Source organism: Aquila chrysaetos, chromosome 17, assembly GCF_900496995.4.
Source record: "Aquila chrysaetos chrysaetos chromosome 17, bAquChr1.4, whole genome shotgun sequence".
NCBI lineage: Eukaryota > Metazoa > Chordata > Aves > Accipitriformes > Accipitridae > Aquila > Aquila chrysaetos.
The window spans coordinates 8,405,697-8,425,480 of NC_044020.1; the positions used below are offsets into that span (position 1 = coordinate 8,405,697).

The 19,784-nt window shown below is 46.9% G+C and overlaps 1 protein-coding gene across 5 annotated transcripts; it reads right to left on the bottom strand.

Annotated features, from left to right (window-relative positions):
• Window positions 1–159: 159 nt before the first annotated feature.
• LOC115352549 (cystine/glutamate transporter-like) lies at window positions 160–19,063 on the bottom strand. 5 transcript variants are annotated; one of them, XM_030040925.1, is made up of 14 exons: window positions 18,939–19,063; window positions 18,167–18,271; window positions 15,919–16,186; window positions 13,126–13,252; window positions 12,270–12,385; window positions 11,444–11,569; window positions 8,889–8,988; window positions 8,755–8,799; window positions 8,443–8,566; window positions 8,023–8,126; window positions 6,112–6,208; window positions 5,157–5,306; window positions 2,560–2,734; window positions 160–1,634 (listed from the first exon to the last, which is right to left on the bottom strand). In XM_030040925.1, exons 3-14 carry the CDS (start codon window positions 16,112–16,114, stop codon window positions 1,570–1,572), a joined length of 1,425 nt encoding a protein of 474 aa, XP_029896785.1. In that variant the 5' UTR covers window positions 16,115–16,186; window positions 18,167–18,271; window positions 18,939–19,063; the 3' UTR covers window positions 160–1,569. The 5 variants fall into 5 exon arrangements, 4 of the variants coding, with proteins under 4 accessions (XP_029896785.1, XP_040985538.1, XP_040985536.1 ...); XM_041129604.1 differs by having other exon boundaries at window positions 18,085–18,271; XR_003927183.2 differs by having other exon boundaries at window positions 5,157–5,244; window positions 15,919–18,271.
• Between the last annotated feature and the right edge of the window lie 721 nt (window positions 19,064–19,784).

The window sequence follows — 19,784 nt, forward strand, 5'->3', positions numbered from 1 at the left end:
CGAAAGACTGGATTTCCTGTTGGACGACATCCAGCAGCTCGTAAATTAAACGGCGGGAGGGGAGGGGGGGAAAACGAGCCCTGCAACCACACTGCTGCTATCCCAGCTTAATTTAGCACAGGAACTGGAAGCAGTTGTAACAAGAATAATAATTCTCAATTGCTTTGGAAAAAAAAAAAGCGACTTATTTATTTCCAAATCTTGATGGTGAATTTTACAAGTTTCGGTAGATTACACTGGGTTTGTAAATAGTACTTTGGTTTTACTCTAAGTACATAAATGCTTGATACAAAAGGTTAAAAATGCTCCATGTTCTGCTATTCCTCTCTCCAGCAGTCATTAGAGGAGCCTCAGCATACTGCTTCCCATCTTTTAAGAAAAGATTAACAATTAAGTGATTGGAAATAGCTAATTGTTGTTTTAGCTGGACATAACGTTGCCACATTAATAATGTAAACCAAAGTAATCCAATAACAGAAACTTTTCTAACGTCAATATTTCAAATGAGTATTTATGTATCGGTTCAGCAAATAATTTGACTGCAGATTTAAAGTTAAAACTTCGACGTGAAGTCTTTTGTGTCTTTTTACAGCACCAAAAGATGCACTTATTCGGGAATCTGCTCAAGTCTCATCAGTGGTCTTGTCTAAGTAAAGGAGAAATTGTATTTCACTGGAGTTGGGCCGAAATCTGAATTTTCAACTTCATTGGTAGTACCAGGTGAGGAGTGGGGCTGGGGAGTTAGGGGAGGGATCAGGATCTATTTTGTCATATTGTTGATATTCAGCTGATTTTTTTAATTTGTTTGTACATTTTGAAATGTCACTTCAGAAAAATAAAATTCAAATTTGAAATATTATTTCAAAACAAAATAAACTTATTCTGCTTATACAATAATCAAAGCAAAACATTCTGACCTTACTTTGGTAATATTTGAACTTCAAGGGGTTTTCAAATATCTTCTCATTAATCTCAATCTGCACTTTCTGGTGAATGAAGTTTCATCCCCCTGCCTCCTCCTTTCCAATACATCTAACCTTATTTCTAATTTGCTCTCCCCACCCATTTCCCTTCATAATGCTTGTCCACAGCAGGGCTACTACAATGCTTCAGTTTAAAACCTGCATTTGGCTTCCATGTATTGGACTCTGCAACATGCTCCCTTCCTCTATTTGCCAAGTTAGGAAATTAAAAAATAGTGGGTGTGTATATATATATATGCATATATATGTACACACACACACACACACACATATACTATTTTACAGAGAACTGGGCTAGACTGCAAAATTAGGATCTTGGTTTTGAAGACACTCTGCAGGCAAAGCAAGCTCACTTCAGAGAACTAGATTGTTCTGCTAAAAAAGAAAAGGGCAGAAACAGATGTGACGCGCTCATCCCAATCCCGATTGGCAAACTTAGGAACACTTGCAGCAAGGTTTTGGCTCAGGCTTATCCTCATTTGCAGTGATTAAAAGAACAAGAACATGGCCTGCTTTTGTCAGGATCAAAGCTATCAGAAAGGAAGTAAGTAGATTTTATCTTCTCCTGTGAGTTCTGATGGTTTTGTCAGTAAGTCTTGATTTCTTGTTGGACTACTTCCAGCAGTAACTGTAGTTTGTGTGTAAGATAATCTGAAAGAGGGGGAAAAAAGGAAGAAAGTTTAGTCCAAAGGATATCTTGAGATATGGCTGAAAATCACAGCATCAGCACTGATGGCTGGAGCACTTTATGTTAGCAGATCACTCTATCTGTTTCCTTTCTTGCTGTATGTTTTCTTCTATTCAGTGGTTACTGATACACCTAAGCCCAACATCAAATCAAAAGAAAACAAGATTCATAACTGAAATTGTAAATTAAACTCAAAGCTGGGCTCATGTTTCCAAGTAAATCATTGTGCCACCAGGCCTACACCCGAAGGAAATCTGTGCTAGACGTTGCACGGAGTGGAGATGTATTTAATTTACACACCCACATCTGTGCCCCAAACCATCCTGGTCTCTTCAGCAGACAGAAAGCCCTCAGGCAGCACTGTCTTCTCCTACCAGTTGTCTCCCCAGTCTTTCAGCAAGTATGTTTGTGCACTGGGTTACAGCATCTGCCTGTCAGTCTCTCCATCCTAGCTTTTGATCTCGTTGCTCAGCGTCAGACAAATTTGACCGAGAGGTGGTGATCCCAGAAGATATCATAAAGTTTAGTAGAAACCAGGGCTGGGGTGCGAAAGCGACCCTCTCTGTTCCCCTTGTTGGTAGACCTCAGCCCTGTCTTTTTTAAAACAGAGCATCAAACCGACTTGTCGGTATATTCACAAGCCAGGCAGACACAGCCCGTGCCTGGCTGCCGCCCACCCGCAGCACAGCCTACCCCTCGTGTCTGCAGCTGTGAGGCTGGGTCTTGGGAAAGCCACTGAAGGGGTAGCAGGGGTCATACGATTTCATTTTTATAAGGTCTGTTGGTCACGGAACAATTTGCATTAGAGATGAGCCCTGGGAACAAACCACCGTACCCACTCCTGAGCGTGTTTAGGTCCGCAATACTGAAACTCAAACGCATACTTACAAAACGGGCTACGGCAACGAGTTGACATTTGCCTGTGGATTATGAGGTAGTAGACTGGAAAACCGCTTAAAACCATGGTGCATCCGATGCTAATGTTCACGGGGTCTGAATAGAAGGACATTGCCACTGTGAAGAGGCAGATGATGGTAAAAGAGACGGGAATGAACAGGGGAACCTGGGGAAAAGAGCACAGAAGACTCTCAGGCAAAACTGATGGCTGTGGCAAATCAGCCTCCATCCGTGCCAGCACACACTGTATTCACTTCTCCATCTTAAAGATGAGAAAAATCACATAGCTGTCCTGCACACTGTTTCTGTACAATCAGTTGCAAACAAGTAGGATGCATTGAACAGAAATTGGCCCAGTGTGCCCTGTGAGGTGCGTGCCTCCTATATTCATGTGCGTCAAAATATAAACCTCACTTGCAACTGGAAGCCAAGCAGGGGGAGAAGTCGCCTCTACCCCACTGCTCTCTGAATGTACTGCTCCTGTGCACGCACATGCACACGTACCTACTTGCCACCTGTGGCAACTGCTGGTAAAAAATCTGAAGCCAAGAGTAGACGCAGCACTTTGAATCAAACCGTTCTTTGGTTATAACACTCGTGACTCGTTTTGACCTGCCTCCAGCTTGCCTGAGCCTTATAGTGACCAAAACAGGATAAACCAGACTCCTTATCTCCATAGCACCTGCATCAAGAGCATGAGCTTCAACAACACCCTGATGAAAGACCAAAGAAGGAGTCAGCACTTCAGCTTTACCCTGTTGGGTGAGCCAATTCATCTGGGTTTTTATCTGGAGAGCAAATCGGAAGACTGCAATAAATAATAAAACTCAGTCTTTAGATCCAACCTCAGCCAAGTTACTCCTCGCCATGGCTGACAGAATGGAGGAGCTGCTGGTCTCATCTAGGTTGACAATCTCTTTTCTGGTAACAGAGATCCTATTCTGGATGCTGACCATTCCGAGCTGGAAGAGATCTGTTGCTCCAGCGGCGGCAGCCATCCAGCCACCAAACTTACGTGCTCTTGCCGTCTTTCCAGCCGGAGCATTCCCTGCCATCCTCTCCCATGTGCATGCACTCATGCTGCACATCTGCTTGAGAGGTGTGCAAGAGGACTGCTTCCTCCTCCTACCCGTGTTTTGACTCAAAATGCTATAGGGGAGAAGTACCAGCACAATCACACGTATTTTATGATTTGTTCTCCCTAAGTTAGAGGCAGAAGACGACCTGTATCTGACCACTAGAGCGCAGCACATGCCCACACCACTGCACGCAGACCTTCCCTCTTGCAGGTAACTGGGCTTCAGGCTTCAAGTAGTTATAAAAGCTAGGGAGAAGCAGGGAAAAAATACCAACCAAACTGACCAAAAGCCCAGCATTTCCCTCCCGTACTTAATCTGCCTTTAGGAACCGTTAAAAGCCTAAATCTCCGTCTAAAACAAAATGGGGCAAAATCTCAGCAACTGAAAACATCACCAGTGGTATCCACTGCTAAACTTCCCCTGAGAAGCTTGGCTTAAGAGAAAAAAAGAAACCTTATTTAAAATCTGGTTTCTGGGGGAGTACACGAGTGCAGCCAGCCAACAAACTGGGAAGCCTGAAGCTCTCTGCTAAACATGCTGTCTCCAGCAAAGGCCGAGATGAAAAATTACCCCAAACTTCGCATCAGGCCCCGCGTGGCTCGGAGAGGAGCCCTGGGAGCTATGGGAAGTGTTTCTGTCCCCCGGGCTTCTCGCCGATCGGCCGCCCGGTGCCTGTGGCCTTGGAGGTCTCCTCTCCTCCCCGGAGGCACCGTGCAGGCACAATCGGAGACGGGAACAAACCGCGCACACCTCGAGCACCGTCCCGGCCAAACGCCTTCTGCACGTTCTCCGGCGGTGGGAAAGGCGCCCTGAGCGCGAGAAAGCCGCTCCAGCACCAACTCCAACTTCTCCCGCTGACACGAGGAGGATCGCAGCACCCCACAGCGTGCGAAGGGCCACCGGAGGAGCCCAGCTGGAGGCTGGGGAAAGGCATGAGAGGACAAGGCGTCCTACACTTTGCTTTACGCATGCATGCGCTGGGCATGTCCTCAGGGCCTGCAGCAGCAAGAGTTGCACACAAGCTGCTTTACGCTGTACAATATTTTTGTGCCAGCAGATGATTCCCCTTAAGTCAGGTTTGCTCCCAGGATCCCTCTCGCCATGCTCTTTTCCCCCAGGCTTCTCAGCTAGAGCTGAGATTTACCTACCACTGAAATAACATTCAGGCAAGGGTCCCTCCTTGCAGCCCATGGGAGATGAATGTGGGAAATGCCTTCTGCACATCTCCCGGTTCCCAGCCTGAAACTTTGTCCCCTGGAGCAGGCTTCCATCTTACAGATGTGACTGGTCACACCATGAACCAGCCTTATAGGATTTACCACATCTGGTTGTTTGGGTACATCAACCAATTTCAGGAGCTCCCCGCATGCCTACCTGAGCAATAGGGATCGAGACCCCTTTAGAGCCTAAAGGCAACCATGGCCATGTAATGCTCTAATTCTCAGCAAATAAGAGAAAGGAATGACAAGCCTGCACATTCCTGGCTGTTAGATATATGCCATGCGTTACCTTGAATGGGCTGTGCAGCTCCGGGTGACGGTGGCGATGGACAATGAGCCCGAGGGTGGCTAATCCTATGAAGAGCCATCGGGAAAAGCTGAAGAAGTTCATTAGATGGTAGATATCTCCGATACACACCATGGCAGTAACCAAAGGGAACTGAGCATTGTGAAGATGAAATACAGTCATTAAAGCCTTACTACGGTCCTCGGACTAGTAAGGGTAATATGGATCACCTCCTCCAGCCCCCCTGCATTCACAGGCAGCTACTTTACAGCCCCAGCATTTCAGAGGTCAGAGCGCTTTACAAAACAGCGTCACAGACTGAAGGCAAAAGGCCTAAACGCACTAGTATGATGTGCTACAGAAAGGAGCAATCCTTTCAACATCAACAGCATCTTTGATGCTTTATGTCCTAGGCAGGGCAATTAAAACACGCATGATCCAAAAGGCTGCGCTGTCAGTACAAAGGCTATCTACAAAGATACCTCTTAAGCCTTTAGCAGGTCAGCCAAGCTGCAAGAGGCACTGCAGCACAGTTAGGATGGAGCTGGACCAGTGCTGGAAAAAAAACCAAACCAAAACTGAGAGCATCTCTGCAAATGCTCATTCCCTGCATTTCCACCACACCTGAGAATTTCAGTTTTCCAAATAGCCAAAGCCTGGCAGAGGTGTTTTCATAGGACAATATCACGCAGCAGCTGTGGCAGATGGCAGGGACAGTACTTTTAAAAAAGGTGTCCAAGGCTATAAGGCAGGGACTTCGAGGTAGTGGGTTTGGATACCACTGCTGGCACAAGGGGACTTAAAACTTTGCAGCCATTTCCAGTATTCCACCTTCTTTGTTTTTCAGAGGCTGACTTAGTGTCTCAACACCCTTTGAAACTCCTCAGCTTCTCCAGGCTTTGCAAGAAAGCCAAGACTGCAAGAACAGGGCACATATCACATAGCCAGGTCTCCTTACCATTAACATGACAGCAGGAAGGGGCGTATGCCTTCGAATGTGGATCATGGAGAAGAGAGGAGGCCACTGCCCTTCCCTGGAAGCCACAAACAGAGTCCTAGGAAAAGACAGGGAGCCCTACGTATTAGCATCCCACATCCAGAATAGAAATGAGAAGATCAGTCACTGGACTGACCTGGGACAACAAGGCACCCCCGCCCCCCAGCACAGATCTGCTATTCATGGCCACAGTTCTGCCTTTAGCCGTACTTTTGGAGCATTTGGAAGAAAAAACCCAATGCTGAATTCCCATAGCTCTCCCAGGCCCAGTTAGTTCAATGCACCGCAGAGCCCACCAGCAGGACCACTGGCAGCATCCCCTTGGGTGGCGTGTTAGCAGAGACCTTTGGGCAAGTCCAAAGTGACCATGAATTAGTTCAGGCTGGAAACAGAAGCAAGCAATTTCTTGCCATCAGAGGAGGGGTTAATCTTTCCAGTAGGAAGTAGAGGGGTGACAAACTTCAATTCTTTATAAGAGAGGGTAGCAAGTTTACGAAAAGGGGTTGTCAGTCTTGATACCTGTATTTTTATATATACATATATCAATTAAAAAAAAAAAAAAAATATATATATATATAAAAAGTGCAATTTCCTCAAAAAATAGAGGATTTTCAAACCTCTGGCCAGCTGTTGGAAAATATAGTTTTGGCGTACTGCCGAGAGGCCGTACACACAAGACCAGCTACAAAATGACAGCAGAGAGCTCCATGCCTCCATCCCTCTTTGACTCATGAAAGGGCAATTAGGGAGAAGGCATTGCATCCAATTTTATGAATTTAATATCCACAAACAAACCATGCCAGAGCATCAGCTGGGCTGGAGCAGGGCCCAAGGCAGCTGGGGCATGAGTGTAAAACTGGTTTTATTGCTGTCTCTGTGGTTTTGCAGGGGTGTGGCTGGCCAGCAGCCAGGGAGGCCCCATCGCTGTTTCTATGGCCTTTCTGCAGTTATTATGTTAATGGTGCCAAGATGGGGGAGAGAAAGGCGATAGGGACACGCAGAACCTCTGTGCTGTCTGGGGACTTCTCATCCTCAAAGAAAGCCACTATCTAGGGGAGCTCAAGGGGAGGATTCTCCGCACCTGTATTTAATACAGGACTTCAGGGTAGTGGATCAAATAACTCATTAGCTTTTGTGCTATGAAACTTCCTTTTCATATCACCTGATTTTTCCTTTTGCAATCAGAGCTGTGAAACAGAACCGGCTCCAGAGAGTTTGCTCAGCTCCTCAGGACCAGCATGACGTGCTTCTCCGTGAGCTCTGCCCTCCTCTCCAATTTCAGGGCTCCCATAAGGACATGCAGTGTAGTAGCCAGTGAAGCTGGCAAGATAGTTTTTCCACGGAACAACAAGATGTGTTGAGCCTCAACTATTGCTTCAGGAAGAGCCCGTCCCCAGTAACATTTCACTGACCTCAAAGCAAAGTCCTCGAGGGAGGGTTTGCCTTTGGCCAGAGATCCCCACAACAGAGGGACCCGGTGCCCTGCAGCAGAGCAGCTAGGTGAACCCAGAGAAAGAAGACTCGGTCTCGCTGAGCAGCTGCCAACGTCAACAAAGCCTCTAGTTCACCAGAAATATTGACATTTCACTTTAAACTGGGGATTTAAACTGAAGGGTGGGGGGAGAAGATATATAAAAAAATCTTTGTTTCTGACCAGCCCTAGATACCAAAGTCTGGACCTGGCCAGAAATAGAAAGGATAGACTCTTAGTCCACAGGGATCATCCTGTAGTTGACTGCCTGGGAGTCAAAGGCCTTATTTTTCCCACAAGAGTGACTAAAATGCCATCGTGTGGGTGGGCAGTTGCACAGGTCGCTGATGCTTCCCTCCGGTTCAGTAAGCCAAAAGAGTATAAATTCTTAGGGATGTGACCTTGAAAACGTAAAGATTCCTCCATTCATGGTTCCAAAGCAGGACAGTGCGACAAGGACGGGGACCACAGATATCAGGCTTTTGAAGGCTCGCTGCACAAAGCTCTGGAGGAAGAGCAAGCGACACTTTAGGAACACATGGTGATCTCTAGACAACATCAGATTCAAAGGAAAGAAAACTTCCTCCATCGAAGGAGTAAAATATAACTCATAAATCTTGCCTTTTCTACTGCCATTTGCAGGTTATTTTTCATTATCTTTAGGCAAGACTAGAAGAAGTTACTGTTGCCCAATAATCCAGAGAAATGACAAAGCGATAAAGCATTTATAGGAAAACCATCTCCAAAACATCTGCCACGACCACCCCGTCAGCAGAAGCTGGCCACACTGAAGAAAGATAACGGTGGGGGTGACAACTCACCACAGCCACAGCAGGAGAAGCCAGAACGTCTTGCATTCCCAGGACCGTGTAATAGGAGATGTTGGTGAGCATGTACCCCACAATTACCGTGATCACGGACACGATGACAGCCAGGGGGATATTTCTACAAGAAAGGGAAAGAGACACACACAAAGAACAAGCTGTTATCCCTTATTACGCACAGTATTTACTACAGATTGCAGCTGGCATTGGTTAGGTGAACCCACAAACTTATTTCCTCCCATACTGTGTTTGGGAAAGCTGTGGTACCCCAGAGGCTGGTAACCCAAGACGACTTCTTCCCAGCCTTACCGTTCAGGTCTGACCAACTCCTCACGTACAAAGCTGGTCTGAAACCTGCACGGTGGGAAGAGACAAGGAGAGAGTTTGAGCCACGTCGCAGACACCAGTCTGCTGCCTGTGAAGCGCCCTCCCATCACACCTACCAGCCTGAATAGGCGAACATGCCTGCGTAAAAGGCCAGGGGCAGCTTATCCAAAAGCAACGACTGTCTGTCAAAAGCATCCTGGAAGTTTTCGGTGTGGCCTGCAGAAGAGATAAACAATGGACACGGAGCAGGGAAACATCAGAGACAGGCTTCCTTCCCGCAGGACAACACCCCTTGTACCTCTTGCCCAGACCTGGGAAGGGTGTGCGTGACTTCCCTGGAGCCAGGTACTCAGATTTGTTTCACTGCTTTAATTTGCAGTGCTGTGCTGACGCGATTACTTCACAAACAGTGACAGAACAAATCCGTTCCCCGTCCAGCTATGGGAGACATTTCGGGAAGGGCAACGGCGGCGGCTGGTTCTGTTTCACACAGAGCCTGCTGTGGGAACGGGAGGTCACGGAGACGAGAGGACCAAGTTGTCCTGTCCTTCCTTTAGGCCCAAAATTAATTCACCAGGTTGACCCCCCCCTCTTTTGCCCCCCAGCCCCCTAAGCAGCTGGATGCACGCTCGTCTTTGATGTGGTGCAGCCAGCGAGGCGGCTAATTCGGCTCTCGCTGCGCTCCCTCCCGATCCCGCTGCCGGAGCGCTGACCCCAGCCCTGGGCTGGCCGGAGCATGGGAACCGGGGCGGAGGAGGGAGCGGGAGCAGGGAGCGGGGACCGCCAGCCTGGACCCGGCTCCGGGCAGGCTCCCTGCCCGCAGTCCCTGCCAGCCACCACGGCTCGCTCGCTGGAGGAGGAACCGAGGACACAAAGGGCAAAGCAAATAAAATTTAAAAAGTAGAGGTGGCTCAGGTAGAGATCCTGTTTTACCAACTCCCCCAGTTTTCCTAAAAGTTCTCTGCTTGAAATAACAACGACAAAACAAAGAAACAAAAAAATCAAAGTCAGGATTTTGGATATGAACCGTATTTTATCAAACTCCAAAAAAACCCTTGGGAAGGGAGAAACTCCTAATGGGGTCTCATTCAAAGTAAGACCAATAAAAAACGCAGCCAAAAGGAGTTGCATTTCCAACATTTTCAAACCCAGGTGGCCCAAGATTTGGTTCCACATCTATATTCAGATCTCCATATCAAAGTCTCTTTACAAGCAAAAGCTGTGGAGCTCGCCTAGTTGGGCTTCACCAGGAAAGGAATGAAATGGCACAGAGCACATGGAGAATGTCAGGCCACTTCTATGGAAGTGCCTCTGCAAGGAGCTCTGTGATGAGATTTGGGCATTTGGGTTTGAAACACTGGCCCAGCAAGCCTATAAAACAAACCTGAGCCAAATGGAAGGTAATGGCAGAGGAAAGGACAAGACTGTAACCAAAAAAATTAGGAGGCGGCAGGGGAATCAGGCAAACTGAATTAAAAGCACAAAATTGATTTTTAAGCACAAAACAAGCAAATCAAAAAGGAAATAGATTTGAAGAAAACTAAACCAAAATACAGGAGCAGTCCTGTCCGGGTAGTCTTTTTATGTTCTAAAATGATCGCTGATAAGTGATGGTGCATAAAAAGGATTTATTGCCCGCAATACATTAATGACTGATTTACAGTCCCCCATGAGTCACATTAAATACGACCTGTCATATGGAGGGTCTCTTGGCGAATTCTCCCTCCAGATGTCACCAGCACTTATCCTCTTCACCGGAGGACGAGTGCCAGGGCTCCAGATTGTCATTTGAAGGCATTCCTAACAATAATGGCTCAGGATTTCTAGCTGCAGGGCAGTCCTTCAGTTCAGAAGTGCTGCCAGCCCGCATGGATCTTTGCGGGTTCAAAGGAGTCAGCTCCAGACATCAGAAAGAAATATGAATGTGGAGCCTACTGCCTGTGTTGTTTACTCTGCAGAGGAAGGTAATAGTGTGGAAAGGGAGCAGGCTTCATCCCCTGAGTGGGAATGCCTTGGGCTTTTCTATAAACTGAGGCTTGGATTAAAGCCAATGTGTTTGTATCATTCCCAGGAGATACTACTGGTAGGGGTTTTTTCCCCGCTCTGGATGTGAGCGTGCAATCCTACATGAGTCCATTGTAAGTTTACTAAGTTACTGCCCATCTCAATTAGGAGGTAAAAAACATTAGCTTAAGCCACAGAAAGGTTAGAGATGCAGTTACCAGGGCTCAGCTGAGGACTGGTAACTCATTACACAGCTGTGACTGGCTCAGGTCACCATGGGATGCTGTCACACGTCCCCGATGTCCATCAAATTTGTGCTGCTTTGGAAGGATTCCGAACCACGCTGAAAACAGGCAAGTCTGACACCAAAGAGAGACCGTCTGCAGAGGAAGGTGCCTGTGTGACCCTGCGAAGGCTCACACAGCCTCAGGCACCGGGGCTCAGTCCATTTTGGAGAAAGCACAGCTGAGCCAGGTGCATCAGCCCAGTGCAACGGTGCAGCTTAGTGCCGACCGGTCTCGGCTCCCAGCTAATTCACATGCAGCACACAAGCAGAGAAAGCTCCTGCCAGCTAAAGGAGAACCACACTTGTCCCTAGGGACCGATAAAAGCCACGACAGGCGGGCGTGTCGAGCACCCTCCCTCAGCCCCGCAGCAGCACACCTACCCTGGGCCAGCAGCATCATCCCTGGCACGATGATGAGCGCGAGAGCCAGGAGTTTGATGACGGAGAGAGCCGTCTGCAGCCGGGCACTCCAGGTGACGCTCCAGGAATTGAGGGTGAGGACCATGTCTGGAGAGGAGACCACACTGCTACAGCTCTAGCCCATGCTCGACGGACGCAGGAAAAAATACAGCAGCTCTCCCTGCTCTAGGGATGCCAGGGAGAAGGCTGCGTCTTTACAGAGAGGATGCGTGGGGCGAGGGATGTCAGAAAACATTACAGGTGTGGCCCAGCATAAGGCATTTGAAGGGGAGCCGAGTTATGCTCCTAAGAGGGACCAGGAGCCTGGTTCCTGTTGGGTGATCCACGCCTGCCTGGGGGGAAGGCGTGAGTTTGCAGGGACGTCTCAGCCGCCCCCTTCACAGCCGTCCCTGTGCCAGCACACACCAGCCTGGAGCAGGCAGGACAGCCTCACAGGCTGGGTGCACCAGGCAAGGAATCCAAAACCTTGAGCCTTACACCCTCAACCCAGGTGACATTTGCACACTTGTACATGAAGAGGTTCTACTCCCGTACTTGGCACAATCCCCCCGACCTCGGGCTCCAGCTGGTCAACAGCTGGAATGGCATCCATCGGGATGGAAGGCCCATTCCCCTTCTCGGAGAATAGAGTGGCCCCAAACCAGTGCCTCGGGTCAGGAAATTTTGGGTGGCCAAGGAGGTAAGGCCCTGATCCCACCGTTATCCCAGAAGATAACACCCCGTAAGTGCCCCCGGTCCAGGGCAGAGAGGCTCCGAGATCGGCGGTCCCGTCAAGGTTAGTACTTACAGTACCCCAGGAGAGACACGAGCTTCACAGCGGGGACAGGGGCTGCACAGGGGGCAAAAAACGGCTCCAGCATGTAGCGTCCAAATGCCAAAGAAACCACAGCACTGTTGGCAGGCCTGGAGGGGCGAACCGAGCACAAACTGTGGTCTGCGGACGGCCAAAAAACGGCGTGATGTAAAACCGCACAAAACTCAGGAGGGGGGGAATTTTCCCCACCCGGCTGAATCCTGCTTTCCCATGCAGACAGTGAATTCCTGTAGAGTCTTCTTCATAGGTATTTCTCAGTAAATGGGTTAAAAAAAATCACATGCTGAAAAAAGATTCATTCCCACCTTGAAAGCAAAAGTTGAGATTAATCGTACTGAGCAACGCAGTGTGGTTCATATGTCCTGCTTCATCTCAGCTTACATGAAGGACACAGGTTATTGAGAGGTGAGCACTTTCTTTTTAAGGTTAAAAAAGAAGTAATTCACAATTTTCTAAAATATTATTTAACTCCGGGCTAAGCCAGAATGTTGTCTCCACAGGAAAATCTGAAAAAGTTTCACAATGAAAACAGAAAATCTGAAATAAATCTGGCATATATTGTCAGTCTCTTAAAAATACCATGGCTCTTGGAGCATATCAGCTGCCAGGGAACAAGAGAGATACTCTTCAAGTACAGATCACATTGAACATGTGTAACTATTTACTCATTATGCCTTCTTCCTTTTATCACTGAAAATATTTAGAAGTTGTTCAGATTGTTTCTACTCTTTCCTTTACAAACTGCCTAGACTGATACTTGGCACCGTAACTTTTGGTTTTTTAAATCGTCACAGCATCCAGCAAAAGGCAAACAAACAAAATCTCTTACCTGATAGCAAAAAACTCTGCCCACAGGAATAAGAAACTTGGCAGAGGCCCTAGTGTCTCCAAAATGTAGATATAATGTCCTCCAGACTTGGTGATTCTTGTCCCAAGCTCTGCATAACACAAGGCACCTGGAAAAGTTCAGGTAGAAATGCACTGAGGAAATCATCCCATGGATTTTCTCTTTTCTGTGTGACTTTTCAGGGATGGAATCAATCTGTTAAATAAGTAGGGAATTAGAGGAAAATAAAGGGGGTTAGCAGAACCACTCCATTTTCTGATTAATGATACAACTTTTCCATGGAAGTTACGTGCAAAGGTGTGTGATAGAAATGTTGCACTAAGCTACAAGAGGTTTTCTTTGAAAAAAGTCCTGGAGGTTTGGGTTCTCGCTTCTCACAGTTAGACTGGTGAAATGGTGGTTACAAGGCAGTTACAGCAGCTCGGCCGACAGCTGAACTGGTCATTTCAATCATGTTTTTGATCACAGACCATGTTCTTGCGTCCTTATCTTGCATCTTCACGTAAATCCCTTCCTTCATTCGAAGACATGAGACTGAGGACCTGGAAGGGCACCTTCTCTGAGAGAGAAGTCCTGCCCCTGGAGGAAGACACGGCCCCGATGACGCAGAGCGAGGGAAGCGTCCGCACGAGAGGCTCAGTCCGTCTCTTCTCACGTGTTGACGGACGAGCCACCGACAGACCCGGCACCGCCTGCTCCTGCCTTGACACGTGCCTCTGCGCCGGGGCACAGCCAGAAACCCTGGGAGAGGCGCGCCAGAGAAGACAGCTTAAAACTTTCAGGCAAACGGATTGAAATATTTATTCCTCCACCTGTGCCAAAAAAAAAAAAATCCCATCTGTGTTTTCTCTATAGAGCAATCCATCATGCCATTTGAATACGTCTAAGTACGAATCTTAAGCCCTGCCGACACTGGATTCACTTGCTAGGTTAAACGTCCTTTGTTCACCAAAAGAAATCATAAAACACTTCACTTCTTTGAGCACAACTCTCCTTGCAAAGGGGCTGAGCGCTGTTGGGATGTGACCCTGTGGGGTAAGAGCACCTCTAGCTGTGCTGTCGACTTCTTTGCCCAGCTCGGGCAGCTGTGGAGGGAGAGCGCAGAGGAACCCAGTGCTGACGTGGCCATGCCTCCGAGTCCCGTGGCGATGGTGCCATATTCAGGTCACGCCGATGGTGAGGACCACTGTTTTTTCTGCCTCTCTGTTGGCAAATTTGAGCAGAATCCCTGTTCAAAGTGTCAAATATAGGCAGACGCCTCGTCTCATTTATTCCAGTGGGTCTCTTTACATGTTTCAAGCGTGCGTTTAAGTGCTTTGCTGAACTCGTGCTATGGGACTCGTATAAACACCGTATTTGAAAGAAAAAAAGCGTAAAAGAAAGCAAGCCTTTTACTGCGCTGCAAAAATAGCGTCAGAGAAACGCTCAGGGGAGGTCATCAAGCTGATAAAAGGGAAGAACAAACCAACAAATTTGGCTACAAAATACAATAACTTGATAAAGAGGCTCCCAAGGCCCTTCCAGCAGAGTCTGTCAAAGGATGCAATGGAGAGAGAAACCTTTCCAAGTGCACAGCTTGGGCTATGTGACCAGCACACACGTTATTATTTATTGCTCTGCTCAGTTAAAAGAAACACCACGCTCACACTATATTTTAAGATTTTCTTTAAGCAAAAGCATATCATTTGCCAAACAACCACACATAGGCTGCAACGTGAAATACCTGTACGCACAGGCTAAGAGCAAGAACTACACTTGTTGCTACATTAACATTGAATGTCTGAATTTCTAAACTTGCGTGTACATGTCACAGTGCCAAAGTGGGTTTTTTCCACATGAAGTATTTCTCCTTTTTTGTTTTCTTTTTTCCTTCTACGTTATGATAGAAGAACAACTTTAAAGTCGCCCACTGAAATAAACATCAGATTTCTCCCCAGATCTTAGAGATCTTGCAGTTCTCTCCTAACAGCACCTTTAGAATGTTTCTAAGATGGTGATTTTATACAGTTAGCGAAGCAAACTAAAAGCCATACGTTTTATCCATTGTAACTTTAAGAGCTATGTTATTTCAGAAGAACTAGAATGAAGCTGTCATCAAAAAGTCAACCCTTTGTGAGAAAAGGCTGGTATTAAATGCCAGAAACCGAGCCAAGGGTAATGCACAGAAAGCAGGGCTGAACTGATCTGCTCCAGCTCCTGCTCCAAGGCAGCATCAGACATCTCCAAACCATTTCTGACAGACACCCAGACACCCACCCCCGGCTGGTGGATACTCTGCAGCTCCCCAATCTGCTCCAGTGCTTCTCTATCCTCACCGACAGAAGGGGGATCCCTTATGGCACATTAAGACCGTCACTTCTTGCCCTTTTCACAGTGTCTATGAAAAGCACCGCGCAGCCCTCGGACTCGCTTTTAGATGCCTACATCTCCCTTCCACCTTATAGAATGAGTCCCCTCATTTGCTCCCAGCTTTCCTGGCAGAAATGACGCTGTCTCCACCTGCAGTGATTGTCACTCCTCTGCCCTCGACTTGCGCATTATTTCATATTCACAGACCTTAAGTGCTGGGATTTCCTCAATCACCCCAGAGGAATCATTTGAACTAAAGACCCCTGGTGACCCGCCCCACACACCTTGTTAAACCTTTGTTTCTGTTGCAGTAGGAACAGGGAATTTTTGCTTTTTTAATTCTCCCAGCTTTTTATACATAAAAATGTGCTGGCTCCCCTCACCTCCCAGGTGCTTAAGCAAAGGCTGACAAAGCTCACCACTCACCAAACATTGAGAGGAGCCCACAGGCAAACCAGACAACCAGGGAGAAACCCACGCTGCCGGAGTTTTTCAGTACTCCTTTTGGGGAGATAAAGATGCCGCTGCCAACCATGCTGCCGATGAGGAGGGAGAAAGCCCGCAGCAAAGTTATCTTTTTCCTCAGAAAGACGGCCTCCTCTTCCTTCTTGTCTTTCCCCATGGCTCTCTTCTAATCCCAGGGGAAGGTCATGCATTCAGGAGCTACGGTCTCCCAAGTGTCCTCAAGGTTCACCTGTAAGACGAGGAAAGAGTTAGGGATTCGGGGGTCTGCTTTTCCAGACAAGATTTTTCACAGAAACCTGTCAAGATCTGTTGAAATCTGTTCTCCTCAGCTGCCGGATGCACAAACCAAACCACAGGTGGATGTAACACGCTCAGTATCATCTCTCACACCAGTACCGCTCCTGAGAGGGACTGTAAGTGTTTTCTGCCTCTTCTGCCAAGGAGCACAGAGCGTTACAAGTTGCATGCCACACTTTGGGATATGATTTCCAAATTCAACTTTGATGCCAGCACTGGAACTGGCCAGGTTAGGGTTAATTTAAGGGGACTTGATTTGGGGGAACATTGATATCAGCACACTGGCAGAAAGCAGATTTCAAGTTGCAAACCTAATAATCGAGACCTTGAGGATCTCTGAGGTTAAAACTTTTTTGTTTCTTTTTCTGAGCAGCAAAGAGCTCTGTTAGTTGGGGTACAAAGATGAGTTAAGCTTCTTTAACTTCCTAGCCATGCTTGTTGAATGAACAAACTCCAATTTTCTCACTAGGGCTTCATTTTATCAGTGTTTCTTAATATACCGTCAAGCTTTTTTGCTATCAGAGTATTGAAGAGTCAAGAATAAGTACTGTTTAAAATTGTAAGACAGAGCATAGTCATTAATATCAGACGTGTCATTTCTTCTATTAATATAAAAACTTTCTTGGTAATAACAGCAGGAGTGAAGTTTTTCCTAGAAAAGAGGGAACTTCAGACACTCCAGGGATCACACGAGTTGATCTAGATCCAGTTGTCTCACACCGCAGTAACCTCCTGCTTCGCTGTCTTGTCTCTCCGGTCTCTCCCTCAGTCCTAGGCTGACACCTTCACCAAGAAACTCACCTTCTGCTTAGGTAGGTAGGACAAATTTACATCAGTTACTACAGTTTAATTTGCCATAGCAAACCTGTTTACCGTTTTCCTAACAGCAAGGTAGACATTTTACAGTGCTAATTAAGCCTGGTAGAGCAGACAAGGCAGGTCTGGAGTAGATAATTTGGCTCCTGTCCCTCCTCCTTCCACACATCCCCTCCAAAGCTCACACGCTCAGCGTTAGTGGTATTTTCATTATTCTAACGCAGTAAATTGCAGGTATAGTGAATATTTGCCCCAGCCCCGTGGCTGTACGCTATTGCAAAGTTACATTGTACATGAGACCATATTTTCTGGATTTCTTGAATTATTTAATAATTGCAGTGGTGTGTCCAAAAGCAGGCAGCGGTCACCTATAGAAGCAGATCTAAGCTGTCAGAAATTATTTTCTTGATAGTCTGTATTTTGCATCCATAGATATAAACATCCCCATAACTTTGAGGGGACAATTCTTGCTACCACCCACCCACGATACCCTCTTGTATGCCCTGTATAAACTCAGTATAACGAAAGGCTTCTCTCCCCGGTCCCGGCTATTTTCCCACCTGGAAACCAGCAGGGAGAAGCGGGAGTTATCACTTTCTCCGCACACATATGAATAGCACGTGCAGAAAGCCCTCTCTCCTGCCAGCAGCGTTAGCTGGTTTCTCTGAGACCGTGCCAAGCCTGCACAACCATCTTCTCAATCAAACCAGCCAAGTTTCGTTATTAAACCTCTAATGAGTCCCGGAGGACTCCTTAAGGCTCAGATGGGTCACATCAGCCTCGTCTGGTCCCGCAGAGCTGCTCCTCAGAGTCCCAAAACCTCACAGGGCTGCTGGAGATGGCAGCTCCGGAGGGGCAGGGAAAGACCCCCGGGAGCTTCCCAAGCCGTCAGCTGCGGTTCCCTCAGACGCTAATTAATTAGCTCACGTAAAATACCGATATCATCTGGTATTTCTTAGCCGAAAGGAGAACCGCAGAGCGTTCATTTGCAATGGTGAAACACAGAGGGCTCACCGAATTGAAACCAAACTGAAGAGAGATGTTGTGCACAGCTACGTCTAAAAAGCTGTTGTGAGATAATTAAAAGGGCACTTATCTGTTTGGCTGGGTTTTAAACAAAGCAGGTGCATTTACAATCCATCAGACTCCCATTTCTTGCTGGGATCCCGAAGCAGCAAAAGACAGCGTCTCTTTGCAGGCTCTGAAATTACACAAAGAAGGGGGGAGGAACAAAAAAAGGAGAGATCAAATCAAATTTACAGACCAGGTTAATGATCCAAAGTAAATACCAAACTCCATACTTCTGTCCACAAGCTTTTTTTTTTTTTTATACTACTGCCATGCAAAAGTATTTGGAGATAAAACAGTCCAGTCCAGTAAATTTCAGAAACATGAAGTCTATCAGGATTTGTTCCAGCAGCTGTTGAAGGAGGGGGGGGAAAAGGGAGGGGGCGGAAAAAAACAGTAACAGAAAGCTATTGAATAGCACTTCAAAGAGACACCTAGCAGAGCCCACTGCCTGGAGAGACCATTCCTGCCTGCTCTGCTTTCCAGCTACATTCCAGCACCAGGCACATTAAAATGCAGAGATGTTAATCCTTGTGGCAATGCTTAAAAATATTCACAATGTGCTTAGCACAAAGGAAACATACAAAGCTGCTTTTTGTTCACCCTTTTGACTTAAAGGACAGGCTCCAATCCTTCTCGTTCCCGTTGGGGTACCTTTGCACGAGATCATCAGCCAGCAAGGCTGGAGAACAACAAACCCATTTCACAACTTTTCACACCTGCTGGATCTTTGCTCCCTTGTTCTTCATCTTTACCGAATTCTTTTTTTTTTTATTATTATTTTTAGCTGTTAATCTTACCTCACAGGCACTGCAGCATGGATGGAGATGAAGGAGACAAGCGTAAAGGGAAAATCATATTTGTCATTCGTAGCGGTGTCTAGAGGCACCGGCGGAGAGCAGGGCCCACCGCGATCAGCGCACAGGCAGAGTAGATGTTACTCTGCTGAAAAGCTAGCGATATAAACAAGCAAGTTGGAAAAAGCAGAGGAGGGAGAAAGCATCATTCTCAGCTGGGGAGCTGAGACCTAGAGCAACGAGTGACCTTCCTCCTCCTATCACACAGGAAGGGGGTGGCATCCCTGGGAAACAGATCATACCTCCAGAGTCCCAATTCAATGACTTACCCCCAAAAAACCCCATTTACTAGGGAATACTCCTAACTATTTACAGCTGTATTTTCTTTGCAGGGGCCTCAATCAATACCATACAGCCAAGAACAGGTTAACCCCTTCCTTTTCATACTGCAAAAGATGCAGGCATCAAACTGTTCTCCACAGTCCCACTTTTTTTTTTTTTTTGCTGCCAAAAATGTCACTCCGATTCAACGTCCACCACAAGGATCTAACTAAATAAAATCAGCAGTGAGTGGGAGCTTTTTTATTCATGCATGAAAGTAGCATAAATAAGCTTTAATGAAACTGGTGGCAGTCTGTTCTGGGAACTCGATCAGAAAATCTATTTAGGACACCTGAGAGATGTTTGTTTATAGACCAAAATGAACACAAGAAACAGGCTGAAAAGACAAGACATGCAGCTCAACTTCTTTTCAGCTTTCTACAGCTGGTTTACCACCCTGGATAAGAAACCAAAAGGGACAGTAGTTAATAAATCAGACTCACACTTGCAGCCCAAGATGTGGTAATA